The sequence below is a fragment of the Rhopalosiphum maidis genome, chromosome 4 (genome assembly GCF_003676215.2).
Source record: "Rhopalosiphum maidis isolate BTI-1 chromosome 4, ASM367621v3, whole genome shotgun sequence".
Taxonomy (NCBI): Eukaryota; Metazoa; Arthropoda; class Insecta; order Hemiptera; family Aphididae; genus Rhopalosiphum; species Rhopalosiphum maidis.
In genome coordinates, this window is record NC_040880.1 from 19,999,550 (window position 1) to 20,017,943 (window position 18,394).

Here is an 18,394-nt window from a genome sequence, read left to right on the forward strand (position 1 = left end):
CATTCATGGGTTTTATACTATGTCCAGAATGGTAAAATGCGATCTGTAATACGTTTCCAACCTCGATAACGGTGAAGCATAGCGACGAGACATTGCTGCCATTTTTCAAAATCGAACGTGAATACGTATTCTTTGTAGTTTAATTGACATGCATTCGTTGCATTCAAAATATATTTAAAACCTCATTAATGATATATCAAAAGGGATTTTTTTTTGCAAAAACAAGTAGATTACAAAAGATACAAACTTCAATCCGAACTAAGTCCGAACTTTAATGGTCTAAAATTAAAATAGTTTTTAATTAATGAGTTCTTAAAAATTACCAAAAAGAAAAAAAAACGTTTTTTTGCGTTCATTGGGAAAAAATTGTATGATAAATAAAGTTCTGTAATAAACATATATACATTTATTAAAAAATACGTATCTCTTGTTGGTAGTTAAAATAACGTATCATTTTGTTCAACGGTGAACGACATATTTTTAAAGTTGCAATAATCGCTATGGATTTTTGTACAGAACTAATACACGTACGAAGTGTTGGAATATGGTTAATTTATATATAATATATAATATATATATGGTTAATCGTTTGATCTTTATATTTTTACATGTTGCTTATGTTCCTATTGTACCTATATGTGATATGTGTACTATGTAATACCACCTCGAATTCTTTATTCGTTTTTCGTCTTTGTTTTTAAAATGTTAAGCCTTTTTTCTGTATTTTTTTGTATTTGTATTTGCATTTGTATTTTTTTTAATTTTCCTTTTTTCGCCATATTTGGATTTTTAAATCTTTTATAAAACACGGTAAAAGCATTGGTCTACACACATTTCAGTAATATTTTTCAGATTTTATAATACAATGTGTCAATGACTATAATAACTAATAAGTAACATAAGAATATATCAGTTACGATTTATTAATTTTTATATTGAAATAATATTAGTAATATTATAATTATTAGAATAAAATTAAAATAAAAACCGATAGATGCTATATCATACTAATTTAATAATTATCATCATACATTAATTATATGGGAATTGCAATTTTAAAATACTATACTAAAGTGCTCAACGAGTTCATAACGTATTTTTAAAATTGGAAATTTAAAGTTTAAAATTTGGTGAAAAGCTAATTTGAGCGAATTACATTTCAAAATAAGTCATATTATACTAGTTTACAATGAAAATAATATAACTTAAACCTAGGTACAAATTAATGAGAGAATTAATATATTAGGTATATCTTTAATGTTATAGTTAGTAAACTGCAAATATATAAAGTACTTACAACAATAACATTGATTTGTCTCAATTTGATTGTATACTATATTATTATTTATATTTAATTTAAAATACTTTAGTACTGAACTATAAAAAATTAAACATTTAATAAATAAATGATGAATTAATGGATCGTAAAAAATAATTTGACCAAGTTCATTCAATTACAGTGAAGTATTAAAAATAACTAATTTTTTTAATGTGAGTTAGCTTAGGTTACCATATATAATAAGCCAAACATCTTTATAAGAACACTAAAATTAATTGAGCTAATCCTGTGATAAAGACATTTTCTGTATTTATATTTATATTTAACATAAAAAAAGGTTCGTAATAAGTGAGTACCGCTCTGTTGTACATTAGGTGTCGAATGGATCACTATTGTCTATTATAAACTCGTTAAATTTTAATGATACCTACACCATTGTATAAGAAAAACGATTCAGAGTGGAAACGACATTTAATATAATATTTTTTTGATATAATTAGACAATTATTTTACTTTTAGTAAGTACTAAAGTAGGTTGCTATAATTTTAATGAAAATATTTCATTTGTCATTAAATTAGTATTTAATTATACCATATTATATCAATTTATACAGCTAAAATGTAATAACATATTTCTGTAAATATCGTAGAACAGTAAAAATAGATTCACAGTACCTATAAATAGATAATATTTTAAAATTAATCAATAATAATTATTATAATAATAATAAAATATATAATATTATTATATTTATTACATATACTAAAAATCATAGTAACATAAAATAATATATAAAAGTTTAAGTTTCTGTGAATAATATTTTTAAATTATAACAATATAATATATCGTAATTTATTGTTGTTGATTGTTTAAATAAGTAATTTTGTCCAAATTTAAACTTAAAATTAAAAAATAATTATCTTTCTAAATTTTTTAGATTTTATTGTCTCAATATAAACTGTTAATAAAAAATATTCAATATTGTATTACATTTTCAAAATTTAGATAAAAAAAAAGATTTTATGAATTTTTAACTAAAAAAAAGTTTGAGATGTTGACGAATTTTTTCACAATTTTTATTTAAAATTTGATGCATATAAAAAAATTGCGTCTATATATTTTTTTAAAAGTATTAAGCAGTTATATTTGTATTACATTTTCAAGAATTTTGATTCAGCGGATACATTTTTTATCAACATATATAAAAAAAAAACTAATAAAAATTAAAGTTTCTTATGAGTCATAAGAATTATATTTTTTTAATGCATTTTTTGTTTTTAAGTCATTTTTACGTTTTTTTAAGGTCATTTTTCTTGATTTTTAACGACATTAAAATCCCAGTCTTACTTATGACCATAAGTCTATAAATTATTCAAAAATAATTCTAATGTATTCCAAATTTTACTGAAAATAAAAAAACAATATTATAAACATTTGGTAAAAATTTCAAGTATCTATGGTTTTTTTGTTTTGAGTTACCAAAAAAAAAACAAACCTTTTATTGTTTAAAATTTTTTCCTAAAAATAAAAACGAGTACTAATTTTTAAGTTTGATCTATTTAAATATTTTTGAAAATCGAAGTATTTTATCATTAACTTTTCATGTAATCATAAATATATTAATAGAATATATAGAAAATATATAATAATAATATAATATAATAAATAATAATATTATATTATATAATATATAATATATAGAATATATATTAGTTATAGAATATGGTATATGCAATATGCTGTGTATGGTTATTAATTTATTATTATTATTTTTTTTTTAGATACAATTGTAATATATAAAAATAATTTACAGATGTAGGAACACAAAACAATAATTATGATTTTCAAATTATCATTTAATAATTTAGTACAAATCCAACACATTTAGCAATTGGAAAGGTCTGACAATAGTGAATTGATATATTATGTTAAATTATAAATACAAATTAATGTTATCAATTGTTGTTAAGTAGGTAAATTTTAAAATGATTCCTTAACAATATCTATAAGATGAATTGTATCAAAAGATAATATAGTTCTATTATACCAGTATTATTCTTTGTTTTTATCTACTAGTAATTATTAATTATTTTAATAGTTTAACACTTCATAATACATACCTACATGTACTATAAGGTATAACTATACCTATTATGTTTATATAAATTATGTATAAGACTTCAACACTTCAACGGTAATACAAATTTAAAACTAAAATAACAATTTTACTTGTAAACAAAATTTTTAATGGTTAAGTAAAAATTATGTTCTATATAATACCAACATAATATCATATAGATACATATTTCTGTATAATTTAACAATATAATAATATAATACAACAGATACTATTATAGTCTATATATTATTAATAATAGGTACCATAATATAATTATATATATAAGTGTATAATTTTAATTATATTTTAATCATTAATATAATGACCGTATCATTATCTAATTGACTTAAATCATTGGTCTACGAACTAGGAAAATGTTGTCGAAGATTCTATTATACAATTTTAGTATTTAAATTCTTCTCGTAGACATCAAATTACAAAATAATTATTAATTATTTCGATTTCTGATCGTATTGTGTTTTTACGAAATATGTTGTCAATGTGCCTTTTCCTTTTACGTATGTCGGTCCTCGACATTCACAATCATAACCAGCTGCCATTAGGATTTTCGCCGTATCTTCAGTGACCTAAATAAGAAAACAACACAATAAATTGTTAGTTTTGCATATTAATATGCGGAAATGGCATTGACGAACAACTATACGGTAATATAACGGATACCTGAATTCTGCCCATAATCCCACAACTGTCCATCCGAGAGGCAACGTTCACGGTATTTCCCCAGATGTCATATTGTGGTTTTTGTGCACCTACCACACCAGCAATTACTGGACCATGGTTTAATCCTATCCTTAGTTTAAATCGTTGAAAAGACTCTCGATTAATTTGTTCTAATATGGTCATCAATGCAATGGCGAACTCAACCAGAATTACCACGTTATGTTCGTGCTGCTTGTCCACTGCCTACAAATGAAGTTTTAGGTATGATATTTACAAGTTAAAAGCGATATCGATTATTATGAGTGTTGCGCTGTATAACATCAAGTTTTGAATTGGTATTGACCGTATAATATAGGTAAAGTTTGTAAACTCATATTAAAATAATGATTTACGAGCAATTAATATAATGTAAAAATAAATTTATACATTTATATAATAATAATAATATAGATGCTCCTATGTAGGTACGTCATGTCGTCGAGTGATATAATGTGTACAGGTAAATTATAGCTTAGTCCGAACTGTGGCAAAGACTAATGTGTACATTATTTGGATACCTAATCTGTACATTAGCCATACTACTTGAACAAAGACATATACTCGACATTTAAAATTATAGTTTCGTACACTAACTGACTATATTATTCATATATGGGTATATAAAAAAACAGCGTATGAAGTATGAAGTCACTTACGGTGTCAGTTTTATAAATAATAACGTTTAATAATCTTGTTTAATTTGCTCGTGTTAAACCATATTTGACAAAGTTTAAAGGTTGATGTTTATTGACTAATATTAAATAATCCATTATTAAATTAAACCTATTTATCTTAATACGATTATATGAGTATAATGTCAGTTAAAATTTAATTATGCTTGGAATTAAATGTTAACGTTTGCAATACAATATGTGTTTAAAATACAATTTTTACATATCTTTTAGTAAATAAATTACGCAAGAAAAAAAATAGAATTTGGATAATTTATCTAAGAAACAATATTCCAAAATTAAGAAATTAAAAACGTAAGATCAAATTTCATAAATAAGTGTTGGTTACTGACGTTCAAAAATATAATATAATGTTATATCAATTATTACAGAGGACAAATATAAAAATATTTGTATTTGATAATATACGTTTCAATTTTAATTTTTATAAAATTATTTAAATTTTAAAAATTAAATTAAAATAAGTACAATTAAAAAAAAATACAAACTTTTGATGTGTTATCTTCTTTTCCAGGCCTAAGGCCAGAAGCCAACATGTAAGTACTGCCTATAGTTTTAATCTTCTCAATTGAACTAAATTTAGGTTTTAAAAGTAGCTAAAATCATACAAATATTATTGTATTTCTTTGTTTATTTATCTTACTGCAATGTACTATAAGTTTTTAAGTGGTAGTGATTTAAAAAAATTCATTACCCTGCACTTAAAAAAAATGTAGAACATTACAGGAGATTTTGAACAGATTTAATTTTGTAATTACTTTATCAAAATCACAGATGATTTCATTTAGCAATCGTAAACATTCCAGTCCTTGTTTATTGACATCGTTTTCGTCATAAAATTCCTTATAATTAGGAATTGACGCAAACATTACTGCTATGCAACTGTAACGTTCATGATATAAGTCCTAAAATCCAAGTAAAAAAATTAAATTTTAAATAAATTGATTTTAATTTCTTTCACTGACTTGTAGGACTTGTTCTCGAAGAAAGTGTTCTGCAACATGAGCAGGTAAAATATTTTCTAATAAAATTTTGTTGATACCTCTCATGGTTTCCACTTCTTCTTGTTCAACCTTTAATTTAGCTCTCCATAAAAAGTCTGTTCGTGCAGCTAATTCGTTTTTTCTATCTAACATGTGGAATACAATAACTAAAACAATAATTGGAGCCCACATTTTTATCTGCCATGGTATTTCACTTGAAAAATAAAAATGGTAATATATAATAACGACAAGCATATGCTTAAAATTCTTGCATTCTTGCTTACTTGTCAGTATAGTTTATAAAATGATATTGAAATAACGGTAATGTTTGATATATAGACAAATGAAGTGAACCACAGATAACCATAATGAAAAGCTTCAGGGTGATACCAATTCGAAGAAAGGCCGATATCAATGATAACGTGAGAATAGTGCTACATAAGAATGCCTAAAAGTAATTAAAAGGTAAATTACAGAAATTTCTAATGTTTTTGAGTACAAATATCTATATTAGATAGCTTACGGAAACCATTGAGAAAGAATACCAATGTATTGGGTCTTCTGTTAGGTTCAATGTGTTCGTGGTGTTTAAAAACAACTCATTTGTATTATTAAAATTAAAACTTTCGGTATAATTGAAGTCCATGACATCTTGCTAAAACATAATTAAATGTAAAATAATTAGACTAAAAGAATAATAATACATTTTTAAAACACTAACCAAGGTAATAATGGCGCACGTTCCCACCAATGTGGAACTTAGCAGAAATATAGTCATCCGAAGCCATCTAGATGAGCCTACGGACACATTTTCTTGAGCCCCGCAATCGTATTCTGACACCCAACTAGCGTATGCGAAAACAAATAATGCTACGAATGAAGCGCACTGGCAACCCAACATTGTTAATGATCTTTAAAAAAAAAAAAATGACAGTTCAATTAAAACGGTTTTTTTTTTTATTAATCTAAGTTTAATAATTTTTACTTTAAAATAAAAAAAAAGATTATAACCATAAATTAAATGACACTATATAGTGCTAGTATACGTCTTATATTTACCGTTTATTAATAATAATAAATTAATAGATATTTTTTTACTACCTATGTAAATGCTGCATACAAAAATAATATTGATTTTTATTTCACTCACTTAGGAATCAACAGCAATTGTATGGAAACCATGCACACAAATAATAACAAAGCTGTGACACTGTAGTACTTGTAGAAAGGGTCCATTTGGTTTCTATATTGCGATTCTTGTACGTTGTTCTTGAACCATAAGCACACCGGATTAAAGTCTTCCGAGCTATACCATTTCCTATAAATAATTGGTCGTTCTAATGTAGTTTTGATCATTATAATGACATAATATTATGATGTATTTGAATCGTTCATGTTGAACAATTTGAACACTTACTTGCAATCTAAACAAGTGTTTTTTGATGGAAGCAAATTCGATTCAATCATTGCTAGACTCTAGAAAATAGTATTATTAATGTACATTTACAACGTTAAAAATATATTCATCAATATGAGTCTGTCTATACTCTATGTATACTTACTGCCAAACCAATATTTTTCGCCATAGTACTCTCAGTTATGTTTGCGAAAGGTTTGTCCGCGCCCCAGCATTCAATATATTTAGTCATTTTACTAGGTGATCTATTTCTGTTAATGCCTTCTTCATAGTGAAATCCACCGTTTTTTGACAGCTTATTCCCATTATTTTTTAAAACGTTCTCCGATTGCTATTTCAACAATTTAATATAATAACTAATTAAATTATTCATTTACTACATTTGTTAATCTACTACGTTTTTATCCGATGCAATGTGCCTAATCTGAAAAGTGTAGGTATTTATATAGTTTTATTTAAAAATTACTAACCTGTTAACATTAAGCACTAACATTTTAAACATAATTAGACTTTAAACTACTCTCTTTATTACTGAGTTTTGAAGATTTATTGAGTAAGTAGTTAATATTAATTGTAGTACCTATGAGTTAAATTACATAACTTAGGTACCTATAAAATTACATTTTATTAAAATTGTATATAAAAAAAATCAATTTGGACTTACAACTGTATAGATGTTGATATCAGGTAGAAATGAAAAATGAATTAAAACAAATTTAAATTTAAGATATAATATACATTCAAGTAGAAATAAATAAAGTGACATTGTGTGAAAAATGAATTTCTTTGTCAAAAAAGTAAAACATTATTTATATCCGTCTTATATGAGTTATTACTCTTATTCACTAAAAATATAAAATGCCATATAAATTACTGAAAAAACGTTGAAAACTATAAATAGAAAAATAGAAAAGTTTATTTAAAAATTGTTAATGTTTTAAAGACTGTATGATATGACTATAAATTATTATATGTTTCATTTATAGGTAAAACAATTTTCACAACCCACGCAAATATTCAACAATAAGATTTCGTACAAATCAAAAACGTTAAGTTTAAATGAAGACAGTCAGTGATGATTAAGGATAGAATAATGCGAGAAAACTCTGATTAAATCAACAATGAGTATAATGAAGTTGATTTTTTTTTTAAATAAAATACGATGATTCGTGTATTTTAAAATTACTTTCTGAGAAATATATTATGTACGTGCATATAATGTATAAATATTGTACATATATTTTTGAATTTTGGCAACCTCTGCAGGCTTTATAGCAAATGCTATTAATATTTATTATTACTACATTCGATTTACTCTTCACAAAAATTGAAGTAAGATTATTTATGTTGGCTTTAAACCACAAAATAATGGCCAAAAGACAAATAGCTACGGAAAAAAGAACCAAACCAGGTTTTTCTTCTTTGTAAAAGGTTCTTTAAAAAAAAAAAAAAAAACATCCGGTGGTAGCAGAATTTGGTTTAATGGAAAGTAGACGTCGATCAAATAGTTCTCACATTGTGTGATCAGGTATAGACTGACCTTTTATTTATGATAATTTTTCTTTCGGCTCATAGTAAAAATCAATAAAATCCTTTTTGGCTATATCTCTATCGGGAACTTTTATACTTTTCTTTGAATACGATATTATCTGTTACCATCACGTTGGAATTCACCAACAGATAGATCGATAATTTTATTACTCATTTGACATTATGAGATTGCAAACAAAAGACACTGTCAGAACAACTCATTTGAATAATATTTTTGTTTGTGAACACTAATAGCTGTGACGATCAATAATCAACATGCGTGGTGACGATATCCATTTTACAAATAATTCAATGTATCTATTTGAGATTTCTTGTGTGTTTATTTTTGATGGATATGATTAATTTATACGTAATAATTAAACAGAGATATTAATATAATTTACATTAATGGTAAGCTAAAAAGACTACTTACGTTCTTTTCTGACGGGTGTACAATGAGGAATGTTTCTACTTTGTGATCTGCCAAGTAACCTTCTCTGGAACCACCATTGCCTGGTTCAACGGAAAATCTACCATTCAATTGTTCCATAGTAGCTCTAGTGACATGAACACGACTAAAACATAATGCAGTTACTTATTAATTTATGATATTATATAAATTGAAATTGATTTTAAGTTTTAAGAAAAATTAATTACTTGTCTATTTCGAATGAATATATAATGCGTGATATATTATGTTATGTATCAATATATATTTGAATTTAACGTCAATATGTTTATTACTCATTATTTTAAAATCTATTAACTAATAAATAATTTAAGTTCTGAATTTCTGAGTGGTATTGATTTTACAAAGATGTGTTTTTTTGGACGTGAACATGATTTATAGTAGAAAGTGGTGATTCCAGTTGGTATTTTTGGGAGGTCAAAATTTCGAGGACATTTTAAAATGATGTAGTACAACAGGAATTGTAAATGAGTTCATTTTTCATTGTTCTTTATAAGTTATTATTGGAATTCCAGAAGTAATTTTTATGAAATTGAAATTTTAACGAACTTTTCATGAAACAATTTTCTTATTTTATTGTAATTTAAAAACGAATGACTGTAGATGCTTAAAACGTTCACCAAATGCTAATATTCTATCACTTCTTACACATGGAGTAATATTCTTTATATTATGACTTTTTTAGGCTTAAAATTTTTAATTCTTACTTCTATAGTAGTTGATAAAAAAAGTTTCACCGGGTTAAAATTATTGAAGATTTATTGAAGATAAGTAGTTTTTACTTTTAGTTATTTTGTTATATGGGCACTTGATATTTGAAAAGTATATAAAATAATTTTATACTATTGAATGATTCTACGACGAATGATGATGAGGTATACTCAACACATGCCGTTTAGCAGAGTGGTTATTTAGCTACTTCTTCCCCCATTTTTAAAAATATTCTTAAGTTGTTACAAAACACAATTTTTGAAAAACATTTTTTACACTATTTTATCAAAATAATTTTTTTATATTATTATGTATTATGATATATAATTATAAATTATTATATATTCTGTATTTGAGTAATCAGTCATAAAAGTCAAATTTTAGACGAGAAATTAGTTAGTAAATAAGTTTTTATTACTAATAAGTATTGATGAGAAAAGTAGTAAACAGACATTTTGCGTGACATTCCTGCATGCCATTTCATTCCAGTCATACAATTTTAAAATACTAATAGTAATTACTCGTCTAACGTTTGATTTTCACGGGGCTGGCTTTAACTTTTTAATTATTTTGCCATCCCTCTGATCAAATTCTAATTTTGACATCTCTCAGGCGTCCTTCTGATTTTGGCGCCTTGTGCTGTCGCACACATTCATCATATTTAAAAGCGGACATGGGTTTTCATAAATCTATTTCGATAAGCTTTACGAAAAGCTTTAAATATTTTAATAATTACCTAAAATATAGTTTTTTTTTTTATGTGTTTTGTAATAAATTAAAAATATTTAATAGTTGATAGTTTTTGAAATAATTCAAATAATGAGTATTTTCATACTAAAGAGTCACTGTATATTTTATATTATTTATAATTATTATATTGTTACAATATCATTTGTTTGTTAAAATAAGCAATTGTAATGTTCTGAGTATCTACATTGTAAATGTTGCTATTGATTATAATATTAGAATTAGCAATTTTATAGTAATTAAATATAAATTGTAACCTGATTATTTACTTAGCTACTATATTTTATTATATAGGTATATTTGAATACATTTCAAGATTAGATTATCGAGATTATAATAATATTGATTTAATGGTAGAATAATGTATGCCTTATTTTAATAAAATGCACGAAAATGTTATGTTGACATGATGATTACTGGAATAATGAATATAAAATTTATAAGACTGTCAATTATTTATTTTAATCCTCAGTATTGATATACAGTATTTCTATTGTTTATACTGTCAAGTATAATGAAACGATTGATAGTTTGAATGACGGGTGTATTTATGTTGATTTTTATTATTCATATTATTATGTTTACAAAGTACTAATACACATTTTTCAAACAAATTATTAAAATTAAGCGTTTAGGTTCTGAACAAACGTCTGTAATTTGATTGTCAAAAATTAAATGTGTATTTCAGAATAGGTAAAATTTGATAATCTGATTAAAATGTCAAATGCACCCTTGTTGATCCTCTAATCGTATTTATAATTCAAAGCTGTCGTATTTGATGATACGTATAATCAAGGGTACTTTTATTGACAAAAAGCGTTTATACTTTCGTTTCACAATATTTTGCTTGCATTTTCATTTGTAAAAGTAATTACTACGTTTTGAGATATAAAAATGCGTAGTTAAAAAAGTAGAAAGTGACACTCTAAAGATATTATTGAATGTATGATGGAAAATAACTTTTAAGACTTATATTTTTAATTTATTTTTTGTTCAACTATAAAATTAATACATAATACTTAGAGTAATTTTCGATGTATAAAACTTTTTGAGCAGTACTTTGATCAGGAAAATAATTCACAGAAAAAGAAAAAAACCCAAACACGAGTTTACAACTATTACATTTCTCGATTCACGTGATACTCAGTCTAAACAATTTGTTTGAAATGCGAAATGTATATTTTAAATGTTAATATTGTATTATAAATAACAATGCCGCTTGTAACAACAATGAATATAAGACTGAAATGAATTATGGATATTATGTTTAAAGGATTGAGAATAAGTTATAATATAATTGAGGTGGAAAGTAGTATGCACATACAAACTTTTTTTTAATCAAATGTGTGTACCCAGTACCCATATTAAAATGTTCACTAAAATGACATTTGTATAATCCAATATTTTAATAAACTCATAAAAACATCCAACGTATATAATATAATAAATTACAATGAAAATGAAATATTACAGTAGTAAACCAATTTGTAACGATTCGACAGCGTCCATGTCAATATTATTACTAGTGTTAAATTAGGTTTTGGTCATCGTGTTTTGCGGTTTGTAGAAAAATATTAATTAAAATTGATGATCTAGGTACCTGTATATAATAATGTAAAATATATGTGTGAAATGTGCAGTTAAAATTAATATTTAGTATATTAAATCTTATACGAGTACCTACTTACACATTTATTGTCAACATTTTATTTTAGTTAATGTCATGATTTTTAATATTTTTTTTAGTTTCAAGAAAAATTGTGAATTATTTAATACTATATAAGTGCCAGTGTTATCAATGTATGCCCAAAAATAAATACTAAAAATCAAGATTCTAATGAAAATAAAATGTTAAAACACCAACATTTTCAAAAAAAAAAAATAAACTCTACAAAATGGCTATCTTTAATTTTTATAAAAATAATTAAATAAAAAATTATTTTTTAAATTATTTTGCCAAAACATTAAATTCAATTAAAGTATGAAAAATTTGTAGTCCTAGCTCACGTGAGTCTTAAAAAAAACCATGATTATAATATCTCCATTATTTTAGGAGATATCGCAATGGGTAAACCTCACGGGACACTTAGTATATTATTATATTATATTTTTTTTTCTTATAGAAAATGACATTTTAAAAATATTTAGAATAATTGTAATCTATTTATATCACGATATTATATGATATGCTGTTCTAAGATCCTAAGTTTATAAATCCGGTTTATAAAAATAACTAATTATATATTTTTTATATTAGATATACTGTCATGTGTACAAATACTATAACACTATGACTATCATATAAAATAAAAAATAGTGCCATTGAAAAGCTTGTGCCGTTGCTAAAGGATAAAATATTTTTTACTATAAAGTGGAAAATTATAATTATTGTTCATAGTAATTATGTACCTCTCGGCTCTTCTCTTACTTTTAACACGTCAATGTTTATATGAGTCACAGATTAACAGTAATAATGAATCAATTTATACGCAATATTTATTTGGAAGACTCTAATAGCACAGTCCAAAGTTAGTGAATTGTGCATTTATTCTCTTTTCATGCACACTCGTCAGTAAACATACAAACATCTCTATCAAAGGAAATAATATATAATAAGAATTAAGATAAATATTTACTCAACGTAAAAATATATACTCGATGTGTGGTTAATAAAAATTCGTTTAATAATATTACCCGGGAACGCCGCCCGACTCCATATGGTTGGCTAATGTCACGTCGTCGCTCCACACATCGAATTGCCATTTCCTCAAACCCAGCACGCCACACAACACATTTCCGGTGTGAATGCCGATCCGCATGTCTACGTTGAATCCAGCAGCTTCTCTGACGAATCTTCAGGAAAATAATCGTTGAAAAAGAAGAAAAGAAAAATCAAAATTTAACTAAAAAATGCTAAACATAATAATATAATATATACCCGAGAAAGATACGAAAATTATTATTAGAAAAAAAAGATATACCTATAATAACTGTGTTTAAATTTAAACTCAAAAATTCTGTATCAGGTATAGATATATTTTTTGTCATCGTAGATCCTATAAATGTTGAATCATAATTGTATCAATTTTATTTATAATTAGGGAATTAATAAATTTAAGTTAATTTATTTTATTAAAAAAAATAATACTAGTAAATTAATAGTAAACCAAGTTTACTGTGAAGTATATCTGTGATTAATTAGATTGCATAGACGAATGGGGATATTTTGTGGAGTTATTATTGTTTATCTAACAAATTGTCAAAAATTAATTTAACTAAAGATTAAAATAAAATCAGGAAGTTGTTTTTCTTCGTAGCGCTTAATTCGACTAAAATGTAATCAACTAGGTAATGTATACAATAATATCATTTTTATACAGCATTATTTAGTATAATAACCTACGTCTAAAATGGTAAATTAAATTTCTTTGTCAGAAAGAGATAACATTTAGTTATTAAACGACAGTGTTTCAATCTCACTAAATTAATTATTATTTAAATAATTAAATATTATATTTTATTTTAAAATTGTTTTACACTTTTTGTGATAATATCAAGTTGTCTTACTCAAGTATATAACTTCGAGTAAATTATATAATATAATAAGTCACTTGAGTCGTTAGGCATCACAAATAAAAAAATTACTACAAAATATTACTGTTGTACGATCTATATTTTTATCACCTGATCGCTTCTATCATCTGCAACCCCATTTTGACACAGTTGTAAGCATGATTTGGCCTGGATACGGGAAGTCCAGAAACACAGTAGTAACAGTCACCTAAGATTTTTATCCGCATGCACTGGTTATCCTGGTAACACAATGATACATCATATTTTAGTGGACGATATGTCGCAAAATCTTAAACATAATTCATCGATCAAGAAAATAATTTTGGAACCTGTTATTTAATATGTTCATTGGCGTATTTGAATCAGAAAAATTAATTTAATATGCTTATTGCTTAACGTGTTTATTATACTATTTAGTAGTTTTATTCGGATTTTTTTCCAAATATTTAACAATGTAAAACATTATATCAATACCATTTTGAGTTTATATATCTTAAGCACTATGTAGAGTAAGGAAGAAATCCTGTGAATGTTTAATTGAGTAATATTGTTCTCATATAAATACGTAACATTAGTTATTAATACAGCTAAATACGTTACATCCAAATCGTCGAATTGTGTTTGGATTCAGTCGAGAACAATTAACAACTTTATTTAGATTGTAATTTCGTTTTATACACATAATAAAGGATTAAAATTAAAATATCTACAGACAATGAATAAGTGTAGAGTACGTGCAATTTGATTCTTGGTTAATTACACCAAAACTGATCTTAAAACACAACACCAGCGTTCTGTAGTATTATAACTTCTAATTATATTCCAGGTATATAATAATAAAATTACCTAATACATAAATTAACTTCACTTCATAATAAATCTATTTAGTGTCTATATAATTTGTATAATATCCGATATTTATAAAATAATTAGTATATAAGAAACATACAATTTTAAATGCATGCCAAGTAATATTAAGTTTAAAAAAAAAAAAACTGTGTGACCCGAATTATAATTTTTTAATTATTATGTGTTTTTTTATTTTGTTTTTATACAATAAACAAATGCGTTTCGTCAGGTTAATTGTTCTGCAGCTTAATTAAGTTAAATTATATTATAATAAAATAAATAAGACTTATTAACTCAAGAAATAGGTTTACATTTTAAAGTAAGAATAAAATAATTAATGGGTATATTAGGTTTTTTTTTATATCATTTGAAAAAATATTAGTTTATGCTCTAAATATTTTTGATATTTTATTCTGTTTTATTATTACTGATATGCAAATAACAACATAAATATTAATGTGTTAAAATTATATACATATATAAGCTTTTAAGTGAAATATACTTTGTGTTTATAAACTAATATACATTATAAGTGTATAAATAGTAATTTTAAGTTAATAATTTATTGTGTAACTTTTTAATACTATAAAAAAACAAGACTAATTTAAGAAATGACGATGAATAATATTTTATTACACACATTTCTTGTTTTTTTTTATATCAATTATTAACTATAGAGTAGCTTATATAAAATACTCCCATGCAGTAATATGGATTTAAAATATATTATTGTACTTAGAGTTTTTTAAATATGTAAATAAAAAAAATAAATAAATTTGTAATAAAGAAACATATACAGTTGAGTCGCGATAACTCGAAAAAATTAACAACACGAATTTTTTTTATTCTCTTAAAAATTTAAATTATATATAAATTAATATAAATTCAAGTTAGATATCTCGAAGCGAATTTTTATCCTTCTTCAACTTCAAGTTATGGGGCCGCATATAAACGAGGAAATTTTCATATGGAACCGTATTTTTCAGGAAAATAATTATCCTGACTAGATTTTTTGTAGAGAAAGATATTTCAAAAGAATAGTTTAATAAAGAAATGATATTTTCAAGGATTAATATATTCTTGGAACGATATTTTTCTAAACAGTCTTATCTCAGGAAAATATAAAACAATAAATTAAAAACACGGAACCGTATTTTTCAGGAATGGTATAAATTAGGAAAATATCGCTCAGGACTGTATAAATCGGGACGACATTTTTGAGTATATTATACACATGGGTCCGTATTAATCTAAAATCGTATTAATCGAAAAAATAAATTATAGGACTGAATGGGGCAGTTGTTTATAGGAAAATATTCACAAGGAATAGTATTAAAAAGAAATATTATTTTCTAAGAAAAATACGGAAAGAGATTAAAATATAATTGAAACTTATTTACATATATGGAATTTTTAAGTGATAAGCATTTGTCTGAAAAATGATAAGTGTGGTAGGGTAATATGCATGGTTATACTGTGGTTACCCAGTGATCCACTTGAGGTGGTATTGCATAGCAAGTCGAGGGATATTTTCGTTTTTTTTGTCCGAGTGAGCGCAGCGAGCGAGTGGCGACGTGGGCATCCGTTTTTTTTTTTATAAAATAATATTTCTTTTTAATACTATTCCTCGTGAATCTTTTCCTATAAATAACTGTCCTGTCTCATCCAGTCCTATGCTTAATTTTCTCGATTAATACGGTTTTAGATTAATATGGATCCACGTGTATAATAAACTAAAAAATATCGTCCCAAATTATACAGTCCTGAGCGATATTTTCCTAATTTATACTATTCCTGAAAATACGGTTCCGTTTTTTTAATTTACTGTTTTATATTTTCCTTAGATAGGATTGTTTAGAAAAATATCATTCCAAGGATATATTAATCCTTGCAAATATAATCCCTCTATTATATCATTTCTTTGATATACCATTCCCAGATTTTTTTTTCCTTCTGCATATTTTTCTGATTCATATAGCCCTCCCAAGTTATCGCAACTCGACTGTATATAAAAAAGACAGGCAGCAAGTGGGTATCATTTTGTTTTACATCAGGTCTCCAGTGGGTTATTACTTATTATTATGGGTGTGTTAAATTTGAATTAAATTATTTACCTAATTAATATATACGAATTATTTATTATATATTTATATGGAATTAAAATTTGAAGAATATAACTTCGTAAATTTCATACTTTGTGAAAAATTGGTTTAAAAGTTAAATAATATTAAAATAGTTTGGAATAACATCAAATAACTATAAAGAGTAGTATTATTTTCTTAATCACAATAACTAAAATTTGTTTCGATAAGCATATTTCTGTTTTATGATTTACAAAGTACTATTTGAAATTTCTAAAAGAAGTTTAGAGGAAGTGTGTAAAAAAAATTGCATCATTACAAGATCACGCGTAGGTTTAGGTACACATATTATTATGATCAATTATGAATGTAAAAAAAAAGTATTTTCTCGCTCATCAATTAACATTAATATACAGATCATGGTATTATAGGTAACTATAAAAATAATTTGACAACATAACCGGGGGAGTTTGAGTCTTTGTATTGCGCAATTGCCGTGTTTATATGTATTATGATAACGTTAATTATGCGATTCTAATCCGCATAGAATATGGCTCGCGGGGCCCATAATGCATATAACTCACAAAGCTTACTTGGTATACTTGTGTATAGAGTTGTGCGGCAAGGAAAACTTATTTCGGGGGGCCTCGGGGCCACGAATAATGATGCGATGCTATAAAATTTTAACGCACAAACCATTGTTTACAGATGTTGAGATGTGTAACATACATATTGCGTGCACATCTCATCACAATGGCCACAGTCAATAACTTTTTTTTTGTAATTTATACTTTATTAATTATACGTATATCCAAAAATAACAACGTGTATATATAGAGCCAAAATTATTATTATAATAATAATTCATAACGTATTTTTGGTTTACTGAGATGATTGATTTGTAGAGTTCTAATTTAGGTATGTCAATATTTTATAAGTTAAATTATCTAGGTAGGTACTTGTTTCCACCGGGAATTTGAATAATATAGTTTTGCGAGTTTTGAAGTTGGGCAAACAGTTGCAGGTAGTAGTGAAGTACAATATACATAATCTATACATTACTTACGATATCACTATACATATTTGTCATGTATATAAACGATGGGATATGATTGAAGACATAATATACTGTAGGACTAGGCGTGACCAGTGTTCATGTGCGGAAGTATAGGTAGCATATTAAATGACCTGCTAAAAAACTGTATACAGCCCTTTGATTTGTT

The 18,394-nt window shown here is 25.2% G+C and overlaps 1 protein-coding gene across 2 annotated transcripts in view; it reads right to left on the minus strand.

The window, feature by feature from the left end:
• Positions 1 to 3,665: 3,665 nt before the first annotated feature.
• Positions 3,666 to 18,394, minus strand: part of LOC113553384 (adenylate cyclase type 2) — a 65,553-nt gene continuing 50,824 nt past the window's right edge. The window contains exons 6-19 of one of the 2 annotated variants that reach the window (XM_026956706.1): positions 14,353 to 14,480; positions 13,363 to 13,521; positions 9,175 to 9,316; positions 7,357 to 7,542; positions 7,212 to 7,270; positions 6,945 to 7,112; positions 6,516 to 6,705; positions 6,318 to 6,449; positions 6,079 to 6,242; positions 5,777 to 6,008; positions 5,570 to 5,716; positions 5,300 to 5,407; positions 4,081 to 4,323; positions 3,666 to 3,986 (exon numbers count right to left, since the gene is read on the minus strand). In XM_026956706.1, the coding sequence (XP_026812507.1) occupies positions 3,852 to 3,986; positions 4,081 to 4,323; positions 5,300 to 5,407; positions 5,570 to 5,716; positions 5,777 to 6,008; positions 6,079 to 6,242; positions 6,318 to 6,449; positions 6,516 to 6,705; positions 6,945 to 7,112; positions 7,212 to 7,270; positions 7,357 to 7,542; positions 9,175 to 9,316; positions 13,363 to 13,521; positions 14,353 to 14,480 (2,193 nt within the window). In that variant the 3' untranslated portion in view covers positions 3,666 to 3,851. The remainder of the gene's footprint in view (positions 3,987 to 4,080; positions 4,324 to 5,299; positions 5,408 to 5,569; positions 5,717 to 5,776; positions 6,009 to 6,078; positions 6,243 to 6,317; positions 6,450 to 6,515; positions 6,706 to 6,944; positions 7,113 to 7,211; positions 7,271 to 7,356; positions 7,543 to 9,174; positions 9,317 to 13,362; positions 13,522 to 14,352; positions 14,481 to 18,394) is intronic. The other variant, XM_026956698.1, reaches the window with a different exon arrangement.